At 41.9% G+C, this 22044-nt stretch overlaps 3 protein-coding genes across 7 annotated transcripts in view; 1 reads left to right on the plus strand and 2 right to left on the minus strand.

The window, feature by feature from the left end:
- Positions 1–22044, minus strand: part of adamtsl3 (ADAMTS-like 3) — a 115509-nt gene that overhangs the window by 80596 nt on the left and 12869 nt on the right. For 3 of the 5 annotated variants that reach the window (XM_029454705.1, XM_029454703.1, XM_029454701.1), the window contains exon 1: positions 1918–2289. Coding sequence is in view for 4 of the 5 variants with exons in the window: in XM_029454703.1 (XP_029310563.1) it covers positions 1918–1974 (57 nt within the window). In the remaining variant the exon portion in view is untranslated. Of the gene's footprint in view, positions 1–1917; positions 2291–22044 lie in introns of those variants that run through there. The other 2 variants (XM_029454702.1, XM_029454704.1) reach the window with 2 other exon arrangements.
- Positions 13850–17754, plus strand: LOC115023597 (perilipin-2-like). Its single transcript, XM_029454707.1, is given in 9 exon segments — positions 13850–13869; positions 14038–14084; positions 14626–14821; positions 15099–15181; positions 15642–15915; positions 16398–16576; positions 16748–16864; positions 17120–17416; positions 17418–17754. Coding segments are annotated over 8 exon segments (1335 nt in total). The 5' UTR covers positions 13850–13869; positions 14038–14054; the 3' UTR covers positions 17577–17754.
- On the minus strand, positions 18111–20568 carry LOC115023598 (borealin-2-like). Its single transcript, XM_029454708.1, has 10 exons — positions 20415–20568; positions 20189–20320; positions 20066–20106; positions 19926–19977; positions 19755–19819; positions 19479–19553; positions 18876–18952; positions 18693–18774; positions 18332–18418; positions 18111–18254 (listed from the first exon to the last, which is right to left on the minus strand). Exons 1-10 carry the CDS (start codon positions 20524–20526, stop codon positions 18189–18191), a joined length of 789 nt encoding a protein of 262 aa, XP_029310568.1. The 5' UTR covers positions 20527–20568; the 3' UTR covers positions 18111–18188.

Consider the following 22044-nt stretch of genomic DNA (forward strand, 5'->3'; position numbering starts at 1 on the left):
AAAGCAATGAGAAGCACAGAGACGCAGGACCCAAAACAAACAAAAATGAAAGCAGACAAGGATTTGCTTTGCTCCGTCGCCCCTGCAGGTGCCAAATCATGATTTACGGGCACTAACCTTGGTGCTCAGAGAGTGTGCAGGGCACACAACCGCCTTTAAATCCCCGTCCAGAAAAGGAAAAAGACTGTTTTGGAAGGTTCCACTTGCTGCACAAATCAAGGGAATAGAGTGAGAGCAACAAGACCCTCCAAGAATCACTCGAGGTATGTCATTATGTCACCCACAAAGGAAGGTCTATTCCATTTAGGGTTGGAGCCACAGGCCATTTCACACACACACACACACACACACACACACACACACACACACACACACACACACACACACACACACACACACACACACACACACACACACACACACACACACACACACACACACAGTGCTGTGTGTGAACCAGACAAATGTCCAGTGCTGACTCATGCTGCGCAGTCATTCCTTGCACAGATGGGAAAGCTTGTCAGAAGCACAAAAAACTGTCACGATATGTGACAGAGACACATGACAATCAAACCGCCGCCTCTTGTCGTTACACAGAATAATACTGCGAGTGAGAGGGCGGCTCACTGCAAACTACACTGAACTGAACCACTCATGCAGTTGAGAATCATTTATCACACCAAAAAGTTGATTAAAAAATAATAATGAAACCATAATCAAAAAGGTTTTACATCAGCAGCTTGTGCCAATTCATGATTGTCTTCCCCATATAAACTGTAACACAATCCGTGTCCTGGAAAGCGCTGCAAAGCCTCAGGCACTTCTCTGTCACTCACATTCCCTGAATACGGCGTGGACGTGGTCAGCAGGGCGACATGGCAGCCAGGGTGTCTAAAGCCCAATTCACCTTGAAGTGCTATTAGCACCTGTCGTGATCATTTACACATGCCGACAGCGCCGCCCATCTGTTTGAGACCTGAAATCTGTCTACAAACAACTGCTTCACTTTAAAACTCGTGCTCAGCTTTTACACAACTTTGCCTGCAAGAATTCAGCCTTTTGGAGATAAGGTGTAAAAGTATGCCTGTAGTGATTGGTGTGAGCAGAGTGCACGGATTTTAGAAGTTTGTTCAATGCTGATAAGCTCTGACCTTTCAGAGGATGGGTCATCGCTCGCTCTATTAAATTTCACGTGTGACATTGCGAGGTAAAAGGAAGGACTCAACTCAAGGTTGTAACCCACATTATATCACAGTATTTGATTATAAAGTATTCAAACTGTCTCTTTCCTTGATTATTGCTTGCTATTGATACCTTATTACAAGATACTTTATCATCTCATCCACTGTGCATCAGCATTAGACCTGTTCCAGCATCACTGGAGGAAGAGATGACCAGCAAACTAACAACTATTTTATTATCGATTAATCTATGAAATGTCCATCCCAGTCTCTGAAAGTCCAAGGAGATGTCTTTAAATGTCTTGTTTTGTCAGTCAAAACCCTAAAGATATTCACTTTAATAAGATATAAAAGTGAGAAAAGCAGGACATTTCTATATTTCAGAGGCTGAAAAGCATTTTCTGACATTTTGGATGAAAAATAGTTGCTTTTAGATAAAAGATAAATAAAAAATATATTTTTTAATAATAGGTCCTGTATGCATCTTTATAATGTTGCATCTTTAGAATCTTTAGAACTCCTGTAATAAATTACATACAGTAGATATTTAATAAGTCACCTTTACCCAGAGCACCTGGCTCCTACTGAGTAACAATAATGAGTTTTTCTGAGAGCAGTAGTTTCAATAACTTGAGAATAAAAGCGGTTTCGTGGTGCGTCAACTCCACAATCTCATCCGTCTCTAAGTGAAGTGAGCGCCTTCCTCTCACATGTGAAATGACTGAATGAAGCTTACCTTCACACAGACAGCGAGAAGAAGCAGTCCAGTCGTCCACAAACAGCCCCCTGTCATCTCTGACGCTGTTGCTTCAATGTGCTTTCAAACTGCAGAGGACAGTTGTGTCCCAGTCCTCAGTCCTCAGGGAACAGGTCTGCTCTCCCCTCCGCGCGCCGCTCCGGCTCCAGTTCACACACACACACAGAGAAAAAGGTAAAAGTCAGCCAACAACTGCCGGAGACGACATGACACTCCACGGTCGCTTCCAGATATTTAGTTCCCCCAGCAAACACGTTGCTGCTAAATTTATGTTTGCATACCAGGCGTGCGTCAGGAAAAGGGGCTCACCCACCTTACATTCTTAAAGAAACACACTCCCGTTACACGCTGATAGGCTGCTCGGTGCACGGACATGCGGTGATGCTCGGTGCTCCTCAGCTCAAGTTCAGCATCTGAACAGTCAGGCTCCTTTGACATTTGGTCCCATAATTTATGCCCACGTGGGTCTTCTCAGGTCAGGGATTGTTGAACCCAACTTTAAGCCTCTATCAGGAGGCTAATATAGCACAAAGACTGCTTCACTGCATGACTGCTTTGTGTAGAAAGAACATTGTACAAGCTTTACCCAAGACTGTCCCAGGAAGCAGCTGCCAGATGGGAAATGTTACTATCAGAGGCTTAAAACTCATGTACTCATGTACTCATACTGAGTCATAACCACAAGAAAAAATAAGGCATACACAGTGTAATTATTGCAAAACACATATTGACGGAACATTTTGACATGCCTACAAATCTACCCATCAATCTTGAGTGGAAAGAGCTCAGGTGAGAAGAGGTGCGTAAACACACACGTAAGATCCATACTTTGCTATCTGAGACAGCGCAGACGATTGCCAACTGCTAACTGTAAGCGTCACAAAAGGGTCAAATGAATTATCCTACATCTGGCAGCGCTGTCATGAAGCCACAGCAAAAGATTCCTAGAAATCTTTTGTGAAAACATCTGCTCACCAGCACCTCCTAACACTCACTACCTAATGTTACCTTCAGATAGAGCAAGGCTAATGTTCAGTTTTACTGCTAAGCTAACCGTCCATCTGCTTCTTCACAGCTTTAGATTTAGTCACAAGTATGAAATGCAACAGTCCACAACCACGTGCCATTTAAGGTCAAGGGAAGATCTGAACCAAGCTCTGACTGGATGGAAGGAAGGGTTCGTACTCTGATTGAGATCTGCTGTTGTTTCTGATTTACCTTGATGACCATGTCATTCCTTCGCTCCAATACAAATATCAGTTCCCTCTCATTTCGTGGGAATCATATTTTTCCCGTAAGAAGGTCAGCATGGTATCTGTGGACATGAATGTCTCCCACAACTTCTAGATGTTTCTCCAAAAACAAGCCGGACCTCTTGTGAGTACAGTAAATGAACTGAAACCTATTTTGTGGTGAAACCATCATATCTAGAAATAAACTCTATTTCTCAGTGATTCAATAAGGACTACAACATTTTCCACTTCAGAGAGAAAGGAATTTTGTATTACAGTATAATTGATGGCTGGGTTCGGCAACTCCTCTTCCTTTTGATCCCGGACCTTCATTACTGTAAGAGACATTAAGCTCTTTGAAGCTTGGTGGTGCATTAGGACTTGCTTGTCGCTTTTGAAGCTCTCCAGGGCCACCATAATAACAATGTTCCTGGAAAATGTCATCTGCCCTCAGCCAGGCTCAAAGGGTTGAGGGAGATGCCCTTTGAGAGCCACACAATAGTACAGGTATGTATGGTATGAGCTACCTGAATTGCTGCCTGACACGCAGGCTTGAGTTCAGCTTAATCTCTATTAACACACTGAGCACAGGAATGTAAATGTTTATTTCCGCAGGAGATGAAAATAAATCTTTACCTGAACACTGAGGTGGGGGTTGGAATCATTTCCTTTCCGCCTTGGGGTTAGGTTATCGTCCCTAACAGCTCGTTGACATTCAAAGCCTACCTGCTCATGCCACTCATCATGAAAACTCCAGTGTCTTTGAAAGACTGCGGGAGCCTCTTGTTGAACTTTGACCTCCCACCGGCACCCTAATAAGAGCACCACAGACACCCACAAAGCACGAGCAAGAAGTAGATAATGCCTTGAGACATGCATAGTTTACATTCACTGAGACTGGTGGTGCATAGCTAAGCCACGTCCTCATGTTACAAAATGCTGTTGCTCTTATCGATGGACATGTTCAGCGGTACAACTCGCTCAAAGCTCCCATCAGTGGAGTTGCAAAATCACCTCCCCCGAGCGCAAATGTATTTTTAGGGACTCTCCAAGCTTAAATAGCATCTGTCAGTTCTTTGCACAACAGATCTTACGGGGACGTTTATGTGTGGGAAGACAAATAAGGGGTTGAGGCAGCAGCTAATGACAGTCTTTTAGCTGAAATCTTTTGTTTGACTGCATTGATGGGCTGGATGCAATGACACTGTTTTACACTTCCAGGCCTTATTAGAGGCAGCTAGCACATTTCTACTCTGCACTTTATATGTGTGAAGCATGTAAGTATGACTTTGCTAGTGCACAACAGGGCCACAGTATGTACAGTACACGTGTTGATTTCCTAGCTAAACATACTTGCAGCAGGTCAGTGCCCCCCATATGAGTAAGCTAGTTGTGTGTCGTTGGCTGACACCAAACATAGCTGTTTGATCAGTGATATTTGGCCTCACAGTCAAAGCGCTGCTTGTCACATGTGTTCAAAGAGAGGGCAGGAATTTGCCAGATACCAGCGAGAGAAAATGCCCTTCACAGGACACCAGCGAGGTTGTTTTTGCATTAAAGAGGCAGAGAACACTTTCTGGCCAAGAGTTAGATACAAATATCAATGTGTGTCTGTAAGATATGAAGCTACAGCCAGGCGATGGTTAGCTTAGCTTAGCATAAAGACTCAAAACAGGAGGAAACAGTAAGCCTGGTTCTGTCCAATGGTTTAGGCCAACAGGAAGTTGTAATAACTCGTGAGCTTTAGAGCTGCTGGTAGGTGGATGTTCTTACCTTCGGACGGAGCCAGGTTAGCTGTTTCTCTAAAATTATCTAATGGGAAGGCGTAGAAATAGCACGGCACATTTCCCGTTTCACGTCTAAGCATTTTAAGCTTTTCGCCTCATTTAACGCCCCGATTTGACGCCCCGATTTGACGAACCGTTGCAGTTTGAAACACTCGTTCTTTATACTACTTCACCTGACTCCCGAAGCACATCCTGTTTCCAGTCCTTATGCTAAGCTAAGCTAACAAGCTGCATGCTGCCTAATCTTCTCAGCTAACTCTCAACATCACATAAGCACATTTCCAAAAATGTCAAACAGTTTGAACATAGAGTACACGGAGAGTTGTTGTAGCCTCCGGTCCCCCAGCATGCACTTTACCGCCACTTGGTTACCTTTCTCATCTGCCTCCTATTGCCTTTACGGCTCTGTGGAATTTGGCACACTATCTGTAGTGTGTGTGTTTGCACGTGTGTCTGCTCATGCTTGAAACTCCGGGGGAAACGAAAGCTCTCGCCATTGCTGGACCACAGTGCAGCGGGAATGCCAGGCTTGCAAAGGGTACAGTAACCTGTGTGTCTGTCAGCGCAGATCTGTTTCAGTTGCAGGCATCGTGTTCCATCAGGCATGTCATATCCACTGCGTGCTGTCTGAGGACGTTGTGCCACAAACCACCAGACAGCGGGCACAACACTCTCACACTGATGCCAATGATCAGTCAGCTTGTCTGGGAACCCAAGGGTATCATTCTTTCTTTCTTTAAGTATCTAATTACATACAAATCCTATCTTACAGCTCAAACCAAATCTGCTGCTGGATGAATATTCATACATTTGCCGAAACTATTTAGCGATGAATAACTGGCAGCGATTATCCTCATAAGAAGTTTAAGGAATCTTACTACACAAATCCAGGATTTCCTGCCATCTAATGACAAAGTTAACCTGAGATACAGTATCTGATGTATCCATGGATTTTACAGCTCAGCAGAAATCAGAAGAAAATAATCAAGCGGCTGTTAGAAAAAGAGACAGCGCAGCAGAAAAGGACACTTGTGTTTGTGGATTAGATGTGTCTACTGTTTCAGTAAATCTGCCGCAGGCTGAGAGCTGGCAGAAGAGTTGAACGGCGTCATGTCGGGTAAAGACGACTAAACATCCCCCGGGATCAGTTTCATCCACGAGGATCGGGCTAATAAGTGCCCGAGCACGTTTTCACATTTTCCTTCAATCCCAACTTTTATACTCTACAAAGGCAGAGCAGTCTTACAGAAGCTGCGACGTTAAGAGAATAAGGTTTAATATTGCAGGGCAGCATTGTCCTCTCATTAGATTGTTATTAGGCTCGATGCACGGTATGCATACATTATTGTTTTCATTTCATATTCTGAATTATGCTGAATCTCATCGGTTGTTTAATACTTGCTTTGTAACCAGGCAGGTGTTCAGTGATGCTGAAAACATGTGTGCTTGATATTATGTAAGCGCATCACAATTCATGACTCATCTCTTTTATTTCCTGGAATATGAAATAAAAACTAATTGCTGAATGGAGATGACAAGCATCGAGGGTCAGGACCTCACAGTGAAGTCTGCTCCTGCCAGTGTGGCTGCGTCACGTTTCAGCATCTTGTTCTGCAGACCACCGGCTCCCCATGGAGACCACCTGGGCAGAGGTCTGGGTGGGTGCATGTCTTCTGTTGACCATGCATGTGTGTGAAAGAAAAAAGACAGAGAAGTGGAGCGAGATGACAGACAGCTTGGCCCGGCTGTCAGCTGTCACTCGGTTCCCATTACGACTTCTCTCGTGTCCAAGCTCCGTTCCCTTGGTTTCTCCAAACTCCTGCAGCCTCAGGTATTGTTGTGGAGGCCAGCTCTCTGACAGAGAGATTGCAAAGGAGAAGCCCGGAGAGAAAGCAGAAATGAAGCGAGGGCCCATTTCCCACGTTGTTTTTGGCTCCTGTCTGCCTCCGAAGACTTAAGCGAACACGTCCAAAACAAAGAGATTGTCTGTGTAGGTGCCCAAACAGCCAACCCACGCATATATGCACACTCGCACACAGACAGAAACACACTCACGCTGGGACATAAAAAATGTTATTCTAATTCCTTCTAAGTGCCTATTTAAGCAGCTGTTTTCTGTAAACACTGGCTCGGACAGCAGAGCTCGGACATTTGGGTTTAGATCATTCCCAATTATATCATAATTACCAGCACCCAGAAAATATAGCTGTGAATTGCTGCCTCTTTGCCAGCACAAACAGCCGGCTGCTAATCGCAGCACAGCTCTGTGAAAACGGCCTGTGATGGGATATTGTCGAAACATGTCGGGGTCATGTGGAACGGTGTCCGGCCCACACGACCTTCTGTGGTCGTTGTCTCACCTCCCATCTGACCCATTATGCGTTCATTGACCGACTCAGTGCAGCGCCTTTCCACGATACAATGTGACACTTGTTTGTAAAATCATTACTGGAAATGATCGCAGTGGAAGTGCGTCCAGGTGTGGTGTCACAGGAACAAAGAATCTCTTTTTAAAAACACATTCTGACCTTTTCTCACACTTTCAACCTTCTGTAGTTGTTGACTCATTTTCTGTCTTGATCCTCTCAGTGGGAAATGTAGACGATTAACTTGGATGTCTTAGCTAATGAGCCGGAGTCATTATCTGAGGATTACATCCGACAGGTGCACAGAGCCCTGCTTAACACGACCCTGGGTTTGTCTATTTGTCCATATTGTAGCTATAAAGCTGCAGTTACTGCTAAACACACATTGTCTGCGGAGATCCGTTGTTTATTAAAAGCTGAAGTAATGGTTATTTCAAGAGGGGCAGGCATCATCTTGTTAAGATGGAATTTGTTTCTGCATGCACGACCTCTGCGGGGTTGAAGCTGGGAAGAATAATAGTGCCAAGTTTAGCAGCGGAGCTACAAAATGTTTTTTGTGACTATTTTGGTCCAAGATGTTGAAATTCTGGTTTAAATTCACTCTGACAACAAGAATACAGCCAATATTCAGTCTAGCCCTACTCCATCAAAATGACAGCCAGACATTTCGTGGTAGCGCTATTTATTTCCTGTACTTTTCCGTGTTGGTCTGGTAATATCTACATATAATTACTGTATCATGTTTTTCCAGTGCTGTTGTGCAAATGTAATAAAATCTGTTTAATTTTAAGCAGAGCAGAAAAGACATTCTTTAACCTGACTCAACACATGTAGAGATAAAAGACAATGTGTGCCTTTCAGCAAACAGCTGCAATCATGACATCAGCGACATTCATTTAGATTTTCGATTTTGCAAGATACAAAGTGTTAACTTAGGAAGATTTATAAGAATTTGGCTCATCATACAATTAAACAGATCAGGCTTTGTTTCAAGCTGCTATAAGCAATATTTGTATATTAACAAAGGATCATATTGTTATGTTTTACTGTTTTATGTGAGAGAATTATCCCCCGACTCAGCATTTCCCTTCAGCTCTGCAGAACTGCAACTTTCAGATCATTGTTTTTGTTTTTTGGCCGGAAACTTTACTGTTTTGGTTCAACTCTGTCTCCTACAAAACTACATTCCCATACAACTAAAGCGCATGCTCAATTTGAGGGAAAGTTTTTAGCCCGTAATTAAGGTTTAAATTGAGGGGGGGGAAAGAAACGCAACAAAACTACTAGTTAAGTTTAGTGAAAGATCATGCTTTGGCTTTTAGGGTTAGGGTTAGGGTTAGGGTTACACTATTTAATTTATGGACATGTACAATAAGGGTTAGGGTTAGGGTTGACTTGGTTTTACAAGGGACACAAACAGTGTCAATTTCGTTGTGTGGATCCGTCTCATCGCGTCATTTTTGCTCACAGCAATAATAACACATTTAATCAATAGTAAGCCACATGCTCAGCTCTAAATGACATAAAGTTAGCGGCTAGCTGGGGAACATTTAGCAGCTAAAGAGCACTAACTCGTTAGATCCCTGTGCAGTTAGCTTCAACAGCTAATGCAGGTTTATAATCTTTACTCTCAGTCAGACTCACAGAAGTGTTTCATATCAGTTTAGTAAAGCGGAAAAGCTTCAGGAGGTTTCTGCTGTTTATCCAAACACGCATTGTTTTGCCAGACCCTTCCTGAATCCCTACACTGAGGTGGCGAGTGCAGAGTTAGCCCACAGACAGAATGATGAGCAGAAGGCCCAGAGTGAAAAACACCAGTACTTTCATTTAATTCTGTCTTCAGCTATTTAAATATATCAAACATGTATTTTACTTTTGTAATCTGAATCTCGTGTGGCGTGAAAAAAGGTAATTTGGAGAACACTCAGGTATCTGTGTGTGACTCATAATCCTACAGTCTGTATTGAAGTCTGTGTTACAGGTGAGATGGACAGTCCAGCCGTCTACACTGACAGCAGATGTATTTAAGGCAGCAGCAGCGTTTGAGGGTAGAGTTAACCAAAGCATACCGCTGCACCACAGACATGACACTTTCTTTCTCCCGGGCTCTAAAGCCACATCTTCTCCTCCTGATCTGAAGAGCATGAAAGGCCAGCCACTCTCCCACTGTCTCTCTCTCTCTGTCTGCGCTCTTTCTTCACGCAGCGCCTCTGACTGTGTGTGATCCGGAGGTGTGACACTTTCCCAGTAGCCCACAGGTATCCGTTACCCAGCCAGGAGCCTTGGCACGCTGCCCACAGCCCTACCTGTCTCGGAGGGCACAATGGAGGGATGCCGTGTGAGGATCTCCTCTCTAGCGCTGCCACCTGCACACCAGCGGACCCCTCAGGAAACAGGAGGACAGACCCTCCAGGAATGATCTGTCCTTTCATCTCGACTGTCTGTGGAATGAGAGAAAGACTTGGCTCACATCATTACAGCCTCTTTGTCTTTAAAGGATGGCTTTACTCTCCTCTCCTCCAGTATGTGCCCCTCTTAGGATATATATCAAAGTTCCTTTGTTGCTTTTTTATATAAATATAAATGCATAAGCCAGACTCTCCACCAAAACCAAAAAAGAGAGCATGTTACCCATATCTAAGCTTCTCTTCCTTCGCTACAGGTGAATTTTTTAATTGATTTTAAGTATTGATAACTCTTAAGGTCCGCTCTGGACTTGTGCATCAGATCTTCTGACACCGTACGTCACCTGAGGTCCTGCACGCCATTACACAATCTAGCAGAGGACGGAGGTGACCGGGCTCTTTCTGTTTGGCCCCCAATCTTTGGAACAACCTCCCTGAGGAGATCAGGCCGGCAAGCTCCTTATGCTCTTTTAAACCCTCTTAAACACATACTTTTACAGGATTTGTTAAGTAATTTCTTAAAACTCATTTACATACAAACATATACTCTTAACTTTCATTTTATTGATCATTTTATATTGTTTTATTTTTACTTATTGTACTTTTTCCTCATATGTAGGTCCTTTGCTCAACTTTTAAATTGTAATAATAATAAACTTTATTTATAAAGCACTTTTCAAAACAAAGTTACAAAGTGATTTACGAGATAAAAATGACAAACAATGATTAAATTGTTTTATTATTGCTTCACTTTAACATTACTGATTGTGCACAATCATTCTTACCAAATAAAAAATATTTTGAATAAGATCGATCTACTATTGTTTTTAATATCTTGATATTTAAATGTTGGTCAATAGTTAAAAAGCAGGTAAACAAATGAAAAGATCACAACTCTTGACCTGAAACCAGATTTAGGGAACACAGCTGAGACGCCACATGGTACTGTGGTGTCATCTAGTGGCCGAAATCTGCCAATACTAGTTATTATTATCATAAAACATCAGCAGACACAGTACAGATGACTGGCTGGGCCATCAGGTAACTGTAATAATAACATGTATTGTTATTTAATGTAATATATTTTAATTCCTGTATAGGAGCTTTAGGTCAGCTGCATTTGTGAGCACAATTTAAATAAAAAGACAAACGGTCGATATCTTCTTATTAGATATTAGATACTAGAATGTAAACCAAAAGCTCTGCTGGCTTTAGATTTGAATACATTTCAGTTTCTGCAGCATACAGTATATCATTCACAGCTACTTGGTCTCCTGCTCACACAAAACGTTCTGTAATTGCGTAAAAAGAAAACCTGAATAAATAATGAATTCCAACATCTAGTGCTTTTATTGTGAAATCTTCCCTCCAGCAGAGTTTAGTGGACTGGTGATTCTCAGGTGATTTAAAACAAGTCAAGTTAGGACACTGAACTAAAATGACCCTGACTATGTGGTGGAGGATCAGAGTACTCTGAAGAGCAAATACATATTTATATATATTTTATTTATGTGGCACACAAATTATACCGTCTTCTCCTACACTATATACAAGCTAATCTTTTCCACGTGAATCAGTTATGTCTATAAGTTACCTTAATGCGTGAAACTAATTACATTCTCGGCTTTATCTTGGAATTTTGCTCATACGATCAACAGAAAATGACTTCAGGCAGCAGAATATATTATAAGCAGCGCGGTAAACATTGCACACTGGACCTTAAACACCATATTTTCTCTTATGTCAGCCAGACAATTTACAGAAGACACTACTGTATGATCAATTGGACCACAAAGAAATACATTAGAAATAGTAGCAATGGAAAAAATATACTTTTACTTGACATTTCCCACGTTTAAAGTGTAAATTAAACATTAAAACAACATAATAAATATATCAGGTTCCTTCCAAAATGGCCATTTTTTTTACAGGCATTATTATCTAAACAGACAAAACTCGTCTTCGGGGTCTGATAAAGTAAATCCATCTTGTTTATCTTGGTCTATTCTAGAGGGAATATTTCCACTGAATATATTTGATGAACTTCGTCTCTCCAGTCTTAAGAATATTAAAGATTTCGTTGTGTAATCATGACTCACAGATCTTGATCAACTGATTGAACTTTGCTCGCCATGACATCATTTAATTAAAAGAGTATGACGTGGACAATAAAATATGAGCAGATCAATGTCCAGTCAAATGTGGCATCTGTGTGTGTGTGCGTGTGTGTGTGTGTGTGTGTGTGTGTGTGAGGCCTACATCCTGTGTGTTACAGAGTATTGTCACTCAGTTATTTTAATATATAGTTCTTAAATAAATCTTTAAATCTTCTCCCGTGCACTGCCTTCAGACAGAATCTTATTAAAAATGAGCGTCTGTGGTTTGCTGCAGCCAATGTTTTCATATGGTGTCTATTTAAATTATACAAGAGCTGATAAATGGGCCCCAACGGGTTCATCCACAGCATCCAGCACCGCAATGTGTTTCCTCATCTGGCCTCCAAATGTGTCGTTGAACACTAACTACCGTAACACTTCATTTACATTTTTAATAACAATAATTATTTGCAGAAATGAGACGTAGAAAGATATTGAAGCGCTCTGAAATTTGAAACAGAGTCACACATCTGGCTCTGATGAGCTACTGGCAAACAGACGCCGACGTCTTGTGCTTTTAAAGCCTTTAAGTTAAGTAATCAGAAATGTATTAAGTGAGGCGTTAGGTTGGGCATATTTCTTGCTTTAATTACAAAGAATATCACCAAATGTTTCTTATAAATAGTATACAGTTACATTATCCTTAACTAAACATTCAAATGTGGTCAAAATAAAGCTGCTGTGGATGATGATCAAAAACATATAAACCAAACACAAAACAAATTACAATATTTAGTGTTGTGATGCATTGCCAAAGTCACAGTTTGCATGTGTGACCTCAGACTTCTGCAGACTTCGTTTGCTAATATGCATTTTTACATTATATTACAGGTCATTTAGCAGATTCTCCGTTTCTACTTTGAGAATCCTATTCTAAAAAATAATCATTCTTTGGGACTTTGTTGCATCTTTACACATAACGGTCGTGTTTATATTCAAAGCTAGGTGGCTAACACAATGAATAACCGATCTATGATTGTCCATCATCATCTATAATCTCATCCATGATGGTTGTCAAGGTAAAATGTAAATCGTGTGGCTTTGAGCCACAGAACTAAAATGAAAGTCAGCCCACATGATGAGCTCCGTCTGAGGCTGCCAAACAAAGTCGTGTGTACTTAAGCTGAGTTTAATCTAACAAAGCAGACGACTGTCTCCAGGGTTTCAGAGTCACAGGGACCAAATAAGCCTCAGCTTCACTGTGCGATACTCGTCTGATGTTTTGATCAATGGCAGATTTGTTTGGGAACACGAGAGCCACTAAAGCACATTAACATTGTCTAGGGGCCTTTGTTTCTATAGGGGCTAAAATATGTATGAAAATCTTTAAGACCTGCAACATCTCAGTTAATGGTGTTTAGTCTTTAGGTGTTTATGCAAAAATGGTATTAAAATAGTCTATAATGTATATCCACGAGTATTGTACCCATCTGATGCCATGTAAGGCCATATATGCATATACTTTATTTAATTAGGAAGTCATCTGACCCGAGTACAGAGAAAATAATACAAATAGTTATTAATAATGATTATAATAATATGGTAATGACACAAATTGTATATATATTGTAAGTGTTTGTATAATTAAATAGGCCTATAGACAACAGCATGACAAATTAGAAACTTAGCTTAGGTATATAAAAAAAAGCCTAAAACCAATAGAACATTTCAGAGCTGTAGTTTGAGTTTATGTTTTTCAAATACAGCTTTAGCCTTCTTGACAGGAATGTAAAAACAATCCTAATAATCCTCATGCGACCAAAGAAATGTCACCGGCTTATGAAACGTTAAGAAATCAGACTGTCACGTGACGGCTGGTCAGAGGGGAATTCCTCTCCTAAACTTTTACCCGTCTTACCTTTGCCCCAGAAACGTCACTGTCGCTTACGTCAACGTGCTGGTCGTCTCGCGATAATCATACAACATAAATAGAGCTGCTGTGGCCTCTCACGGGCATCATTTTCACTTTGTTTCTCTGTAACTCGGTGAGTCTGCGCGTGTCTCTTTAAAGTTGCTTTGTAAACGGCGTCACGATAGTGCACGTGCCTCTGTACGTGTAGAATTATACTAGTAATACGGAAGTAATAGACTTTCTTTGTTAAGAAAAAGTTTGTATTTAGTTGTTTGTTTCATGTTGTGTTCTCTCTCTGTAGGTTTTCTTTCAGCAGACATGGCAGCAGCTGCAGTTATCTCAAACCAGGTGAGTTTGGACCAATACAGGTTACTTAGATTAATAAACGAATATTTGTTGGCATGTGTTGGAGAAAAAGCTGCTTTTCAAGCCAAGAAACGAAGATATAAAGTATTGATAGTCAGGAAAAAGAGGATACTGTATTTAATGATATAAAGGTCTATGATTTTACCCTTTACATTTTAATCTAAAACTCAATACAATATTACATTTTAAAAGTCTTCATTATTGCTATATTTCCTCTATTATTTGTAAACTCATTTGGATAGAAACTAGGTATACAACTAGCCTTTCATGATCAATCATTTATAATATGTATTATTTTCTAAATGTCAGAAAATAGTGAAAAATGTCCCAGTTTCTGAAAGTTCAAGGTGTCTTTAAATGTCTTTTTCTGTCAGTTTAAAACACAAAAATGATTCCTTTAATATGATATGAAACAGCTGGAAACCTCCACATTTGAGGCTGAACACAGCATTTTCTGCATAAACACAGTCATTGTTTAAGATAGTAACTGAGTTATAAGCCTATTCTTTGTATTTCCTCACAGAATGTGGTGGAGAGGGTGACCAGCCTTCCTCTGGTGAGCTCCACCTACGACTTGGTGTCCAGCGTGTACTCCAACACCAAGGACACCCACCCCTACATCAGGACCGTGTGTGAGGCGGCTGAGCAGGGCGTGCGGACCATCACCTCTGTGGCCTTCACCACCGCCTCCCCCATCATTGACAAGCTGGAGCCTCAGAGTACGAAGCCTTTACTGTGAATCTTAGATCAGACGTATATGATGTCATAATAACTGTGTGTTGAGCAGCTGAGTCACAGAGCTTGAAACAGGAAGTTCACGTCGGGCTTCTTTTGCTCCTCCTGATCTTTCACCCAGTTCTTCTGTTTACTCACAATATGCCTAAATTGACATCCAGTTCTTTCAAAGGAACATTTAATCACTTTCACCCAAGTATTTTTAGATTAAATACATTTATTATCTTTGTTTCAGCTAATTTACTTTATTTTCATCCACAGTTGCCATTGCCAATGACCTGGCTTGTAAAGGTTTGGACAAGATTGAGAGAACGTTGCCGATTCTTCACCAACCATCTGAGCAGGTACGCATCAGTTATTATGGTTTGTATTATTCAGTTATTACATTTTATTTGTTTCAATTCACTTTGGTTTCAGTTAAGTTTGTATTGGTTAACAAATGTTTAGTTTCACAATAGTTTAGTCGTTTTTAAAATGAGTTATTTGTCAAAACATGAAACTTTCCTGTATATTTCTTACTTTTAGTTAAATTCTGTAAGTACACAACAGTCTATTTTATTTCAGTTAACTAAAGTTTTTCCTCACCTAGTTACAGTTTTAGTTAGCTATAATATAACCTTGGTTACATTAATGAGCAATAACTGGCACCATTATGTTTAGTCGAAGGGCAGAGCAGTTATCATATTTCACAATCTTGTAACTGATAGTGGATGTGTGTAAATCTTTATGAGTCATGACCTACATCCCGTCTTTCTCAACCTACTTTAATCTCATGTATTTGCTCATCATTTTGTCGCTGCCCAGATCGTCTCCAGTGCCAAGGATGTGGTAACTACGGCTAAAGGCGTCGTGACAGACCGAGTGTGCGGTGCCAAGGACACGGTCTCAGACACTCTGACCAGCGTGGTGGGCGCGGTGCAGGATAGGATGGATAAGACTCGGGCTGTTGTTGGTGGGAGTGTGAGCACAGTGCTGGAGAGCAGAGTGGCCCGGCTAGTGAGCAGCGGGGTGGACTCGGCACTCAGCACGTCTGAGAGTCTGGTGGAGCAGTACCTGCCTCTGACGGAGGACGAGCTGGGTGAGTGACACAAGACTAACTCTTAAATCTGGTGTGAAATCCAATTTCTATTTTACTGGTGTGGTTAACTCCACATGATTTATCTTCCCCTTGTGGCAGTTTAGTGAACTGTTTTTAATTTTTAAAGAGCCGTCACAATGTTAGATTTTCACTCCACACTTATCGTGGCCAAAATAATTTGGTGGAGAGATGGTGTAACCTCAACCGCTTGCATTAGTGGCCAGTTTTCTATTATTAAAAGGAGTTGTTTTATGAATTATGGCGTCACATGCCTAAGTTTATATCAAACATCCTGTACATTGTTATTTTAAATTGTATCGACTCGTGAATAACTACATTTGCAATGGATTCAAACTCAACAGCAATTGGCAGCACACTTCTCAGTGTAGTAGAATATGACATATCACAACAGAACTCAAAAGAAGTTATGCAATCAAATTTAGTTCAAATGTGACATTTCACGTTTCCCTCCCTTGTGACAGAGCCGGAGGCAGAAACGGTGAAAGGCTTGGACCAGATGAAGCCGAGCTACTACGTCCGCCTGGGTTCCCTCTCCACCAAGCTCCGGAAGCGTGCGTACACCAGGGCCGTGGCCAAAATCAGAGACAGCAAGCAGCGAAGCATGGAATTCATCTCGGAGCTGAACTCCACTGTGGACCTGGTGGGTCTTCTTATTCATCACTAATATTAGAGTCAAAGCTTCACAATATGGAAATCTCCATAAACGCGTCAACACCTGCAGCTAGTTACAGAAGGAGGCTAAATATCCATTAAAGAACATAATTTATTTGACTGCTGGTGGAAACAACATTTAAAGGGTTTGCTTTTCTAGATTGAATACGGCAGAAAAAACATTGACGGGGTTAACCAGACGGTGACGGACAAGCTGAACTCCCTGGTGGCGTGGAAGTCCAACGGTCCAAACCAGCAGAGCGGTCACGAGGCAGAGGTAACAGCAGATATGTCATGAGAAACTCAGTGTGTCAGGGAAACACGAGCACATTAATCTGTTTATCAGCATGTGGGTTAAGTGCAACAGATTCTCTGAACGACTTGAGTCTAATTATGCATCTCTATAGGATTCCATTGAAAGATGATAAATCCCATTTAATAAGAGCCCCTTCCAATCTAATACTATTCTAACTTTGCACTTTGAATTGGAAGCGTGTCACGTTATTGATGTCTGTTCATCCCCTGCTCTCAGGTCATCGAGTCCCGCACCTTGACTCTGGCACGCTCCCTCACGCAGCAGCTCCAGACCACCTGTCTGGTCCTCGTCTCCAGCCTGCAGGGCCTCCCCAACCACATCCAGCAGGAGGCGCTCTCCCTCAGCCGCGCCGCCACACAGGTCTACAGCGGCTTCAGCAAAGCCAATGCTCTGGTCGACCTGCCAGATAGTGTGCTGACCAGCAGCAAAGTCCAGCTGGGCAAAATGAAAGACTCCCTTGACAACGTCATGGATTATCTGATCAATAACACGCCACTCAACTGGCTGGTCGGTCCCCTTTTACCCCAGGATGACCCCGTTGCCGGCTCGCGCCCAGGTTTCTGCTGCCAGCAGCACACAAGCTTCGTGCTCCAGCTCTGGCTACACGCAGTCACAGCGCCAGGAGCCCATGGAAGTCGAGATGCAGTCACTACATAAGGAGCAGCAACAGTGATCATTACAGCTTCACGTTCGGAGATTTAAGTAACATTCTGCTTTGTCGGCGAACTCTCCTTTAGCGCAATATCAAACAATGTTATTTTATAATTCTTGCTGAAATCACATTTTTATTTACTGGCCAATCCAGCAAAACATAATCCTGTGCCTTCTACATAAAATTTTACTGGAATTAATATTTGCATTTCGTGAGTCTTTTGTCCACTCCTCATAAAAGTGTCCTTTAGTTTCTCTAGCAGTAACAGCTTTGAAAATTCATACAAAGGAATGACTATTTTATGAATTATAACATTTTAGTAAATATTAAAGAACACTTAAGAGCAGAATTATCCACAACAGTATATAATGTCTCTGCTGACACAGTAAACTGAATTTACCAACTCATTTTGTATTTCTCTCACACGTAGGACTCCCTTACACATTAGTGATTGAAGACGTTGATAATCTAATCATTTGTTAGTCAAACTAAGGAAATTAAATACATTTTGAAATTGTGATGGGCATCTCATTTTAAATTATACAGACAATCATGTAGGAAAATACAAATAAGCTTTATTTACTTTTAAAAAACAATTAACTTGTTTTATAATATAAAACATTTTAAATGTAATCAATTCCCAACTGGAGAAATGTCTTGGTCGCCGCGACTTCGTCTGGACAGATGGTCCATCAGACTCTGAAACCCAAAATTAAAAAAGGTGCATTTCAAACATTTAACAATATATTTTTAAAAAGTCAACCCCCTTAAATTACCGTGAGCTTCTGAATCTGGCACCAGGCCACGTCATCCATTAGGTCAAAGTTAATTTCATCCTGCTTCTCGTCAGAAAAGGAGAGCGTCTGGGAAGGAAGAGAACCACGAGTTAAACACATGCAGACAAGTTATTGAACACAATGATAATCAAGCGCTAATTTAACAATTAAACTAAACATGAGCCGTAAAGACAGACATGTATATTCTACAAAAGTGCATCAGTGGGGAAACTGTGTCCTTGGGTCTGGAAGGATTTCAGTGCTTTTATTCCAATGCTGATAAGAGACCAGTCTTAAACACTTGCTTTAAACTAAATAAGTAAAGTGTTGTTCCTCAAGAGCTGGCACAAAGTGACAGTACCTGTCCCCGCGCTGTGGTAACAGTGATGTGTGCAGCAGAGCCGGCCATTGAACAGTGCAGATCACCAGCAGAGACGACAGACCTGAGACAGAGGTTCACAAATACAGCGAGTACAATTCTTTTAAATAAAAGTTATCCTCCTGCATGCATCATCCCCACACGTTTGCTCTACTGAAGGCAGACCTGAGTCTCAGAGAGGACGGTCTAGCCTGGTCGTTCTTGGTCGAGAGGCTTTGAGTTCTTTTGGCATCGATGAGATCCTGTAAGAAATAAGAGCAACGTTAACCCCACCACTCACCACATGTGAAAACACTTAAAAAGGATAGTTCGGCCTGCTTAAAGTGGAGTTGCATGAGGTACTCATTCAGTCGGTGCATTACCTGCAGTAGATGACAGTTACCAGTCCTTCCTCACTGGGAACTCAAGCTGTCATCTATCCTCTCTTCAAGGCCACCAGACTCCATTGACAAAAACAGTAATTTTACATTGCAGAACAAAAAGGAGTTTCTGGTCTACCGCTGCCTTGATCAGTGTTATTGTGTGACTTTGGGAAATTCAAATTAACAAACAAACAGCAACTTCCTTGTTCTATGAGGTAAAAGGACTTTTTGTAAAGGGCCCTTTATTTTGGAGTCTAAAATACATTTTGCTGCTGCCCCGTGTGCAGCACATGGTGAGCTTCCTGCTTTTCCTCCTGTCTGTTTTGCCAAACTGCAGGTATTTCACCAACTGGATAAGTACAAACATATAAACACACTTCGAAAGACCTGAATTTATCCCTTTGACGTCTAAATCTTGCCTGAGATTTCCAGTGCTGTTACTACCAACTAATTTTCCGGTCCTTTTTGTCCCCTTTGCTCCCTAAAAATATCGGGGAAAAAAAGCATGTTTCAGACATGTGACTTGTCTTTGTGGTACCAAAACTTGATAAAGTTTCAGTAAATTAATATTTAGTACAACAATAAGCAAAGCAGAACAGGATGCACTTCAAGCTATTCATTTGTTTATATGTTAAAGCACAAGTTAAAACTGGTTAATCTCATGTGTGCAAACATTCCTCACCTTGGAGGTCTTGGATGACTTCTGACCCAGGGAGGACTGACCGGGGGAAGAATCCGTTGATTTGACTTGAAAGCAAAGTAGAGGAACATAGTTTCATTTCAAACAATGTTTCATGCAAACACTGCTTTTCATGGTCAACATAAATTGATACCATTAAGAAAGTACGTTCACCTCTTTTGCTGTGTGCCCTCCTGAGGGGCTGCTGCATCTCAAGGGACTCGTTCTGCAACAACAGGAGACAGTATTTAGGGCGGCCATATTTAAAAAGCTCCTCTAAATGGCAGCAGGTGCGACTTTAACAGTGGACTCACCTTCATGGCTATCGTCACCTCACTTGCTGAAGAGTCCTCCTCTATCAGAGCAGAGGGAAATTAACAAAATGTGAATGTCAGACGTTCTTAGTAAGTTACTTTAACTGATGAATGAGGGCTCACCGCTTATTAGGTCCCCAATGCGCGTGTTTTGAAGAGAAGGAGGCAACTTCATCAGTTCCACTTTGAAGACCTTGTCCACCGTTGCCAGCATGTTCTCCAGTTTGGCTTCTAACTCGTTCATACGCTCTTGTGCTGCAAGGAGAAACACAGGCTCGACATTTTTAGGACCAAGGTGTGGACTACAGAGGATGTAAAGCTGACATTTGACCTGCAGTCACTTCCAAACCTTCTTTCTCAAACTGCTGAATGAAGAGAGTCAGTCTGCTGTCTCGCATCTCCCGGCTCAGCCGTTCTTTAATCTGCGCATTTCCTGTGTTTTTTGCCTTCCTCGACGGCATCTTGTCGTCCTCTCCTCTCAAAGCTCAGTGTCTGAAGCAGCACGAGCACGCACCTGTGACCGCACAACATTTAATTAAGATATTCATCCGCTTACCGGAAGCTCCTGAGGTAAGGCGGAAGGACACGGTTGGCTTTTAATATGTAAATTAATGGTTGAATAACTATTCAGATCTTTAAATTGATACAGATACCCGTGTTTGAGTTCCTAGCTAAAACATACTTGCAGCAGGTCAGTGCCCCCCATATGAAGTAAGCTAGTTGTGTGTCGTTGGCTGCACCAAACATGCTGTTTGGATCATGATATTTGCCTCACATTAAAGCGCTGCTTGTCACATTGTTTCAAAGAGAGGCACAGGAATTTGGCTCAGATACCAGCGAGAGAAAAATGCCCGTCACAGGACACCACGAGGTTGTTTTTTGGCAAATTAAAAGTCAGAGACACTTTCTGGCCAAGAGTTTAGATACAAATATCAATGTTTGTCCTGTAGATATGAAAAAAGCTACAGCCAGCGATGTTTAGCTTTAGCTTAGCATAAAGACTCAACAGAGGAAACCGTAAGCCTGTTTCCTGTCCCCAATTGTTTATGCCCCAACAGGAATTTGTAATAACTCGTGAGCTTTTAGAAGCTGCTGGTAGGTGGAGGTTCCTTACCTTCCGACGGAGCCAGTTGCTGTTTCTCTAAAATTATCTATGGGCAGGCGTAGAAATAGGCACGGCACATTTCCCGTTCAGCTTCTAGGCCTTTTAAGCTTGTCGGCCTCATTTTAAAACCGCCCGCGATTTGACGCCCCGTTTTGACGAACGTTGCGTTTGAAACACTCGTTCTTTATACGATTCACCTACTCCCCAGCACATCCTGTTTCCAGTCCTTATCTAAGCTAAGCTTGTTAAAAAAAACAAGCGCATGCCTGCCGTACTCTCTCCGCTAACTCTCAAACATCACATAAGCACATTTTCCAAAAGTCAAACAGTTTGAACATAGAGTACACGGAGAGATTGTGTTGTAGCTCGGTCCCCCAGCCTGCACATGTACCGCCACTTGGTTACCGTGCCTCACTGCCTCCTAATTGGCCTTTACGGCTCTGTGGAATTGCACACTATCTGTAGTGTGTGTGTTTGCACGTGTGGTGCTGCTCATGCTTGAATACTCCGGGGAACGAAAGCCTTCTCGCCATGCTGGAACCACAGTGCAGCGAAATGCCACAGGCTTTCAATGAACAGTAACACCTGTGGTGTCTGTCAGCGCAGATGCTTTTCAGTTCAGGCATCGTGTTTTCCATAGGCATGTCATATCCACTGCGTGCTTTGTCTGCGGACGTTGTCCCACAAACCACCAGACAGCGGGCACAACACTCTCACACTCGATGCCAAGATCAGTCACTTGTCCTTGGAACCCATGGTATCATGCTTTTTTCTTTAAGTATCTAATTACATAAACAAATCCTATCTTTAAGCTCAACCAAATCTGCTGCTGATGAATATTCATACATTTGTGCCGAACCTATTTTAGCGATGA

This window comes from Cottoperca gobio, chromosome 18 (assembly GCF_900634415.1).
Source record: "Cottoperca gobio chromosome 18, fCotGob3.1, whole genome shotgun sequence".
In the NCBI taxonomy this organism is placed as follows: domain Eukaryota; kingdom Metazoa; phylum Chordata; class Actinopteri; order Perciformes; family Bovichtidae; genus Cottoperca; species Cottoperca gobio.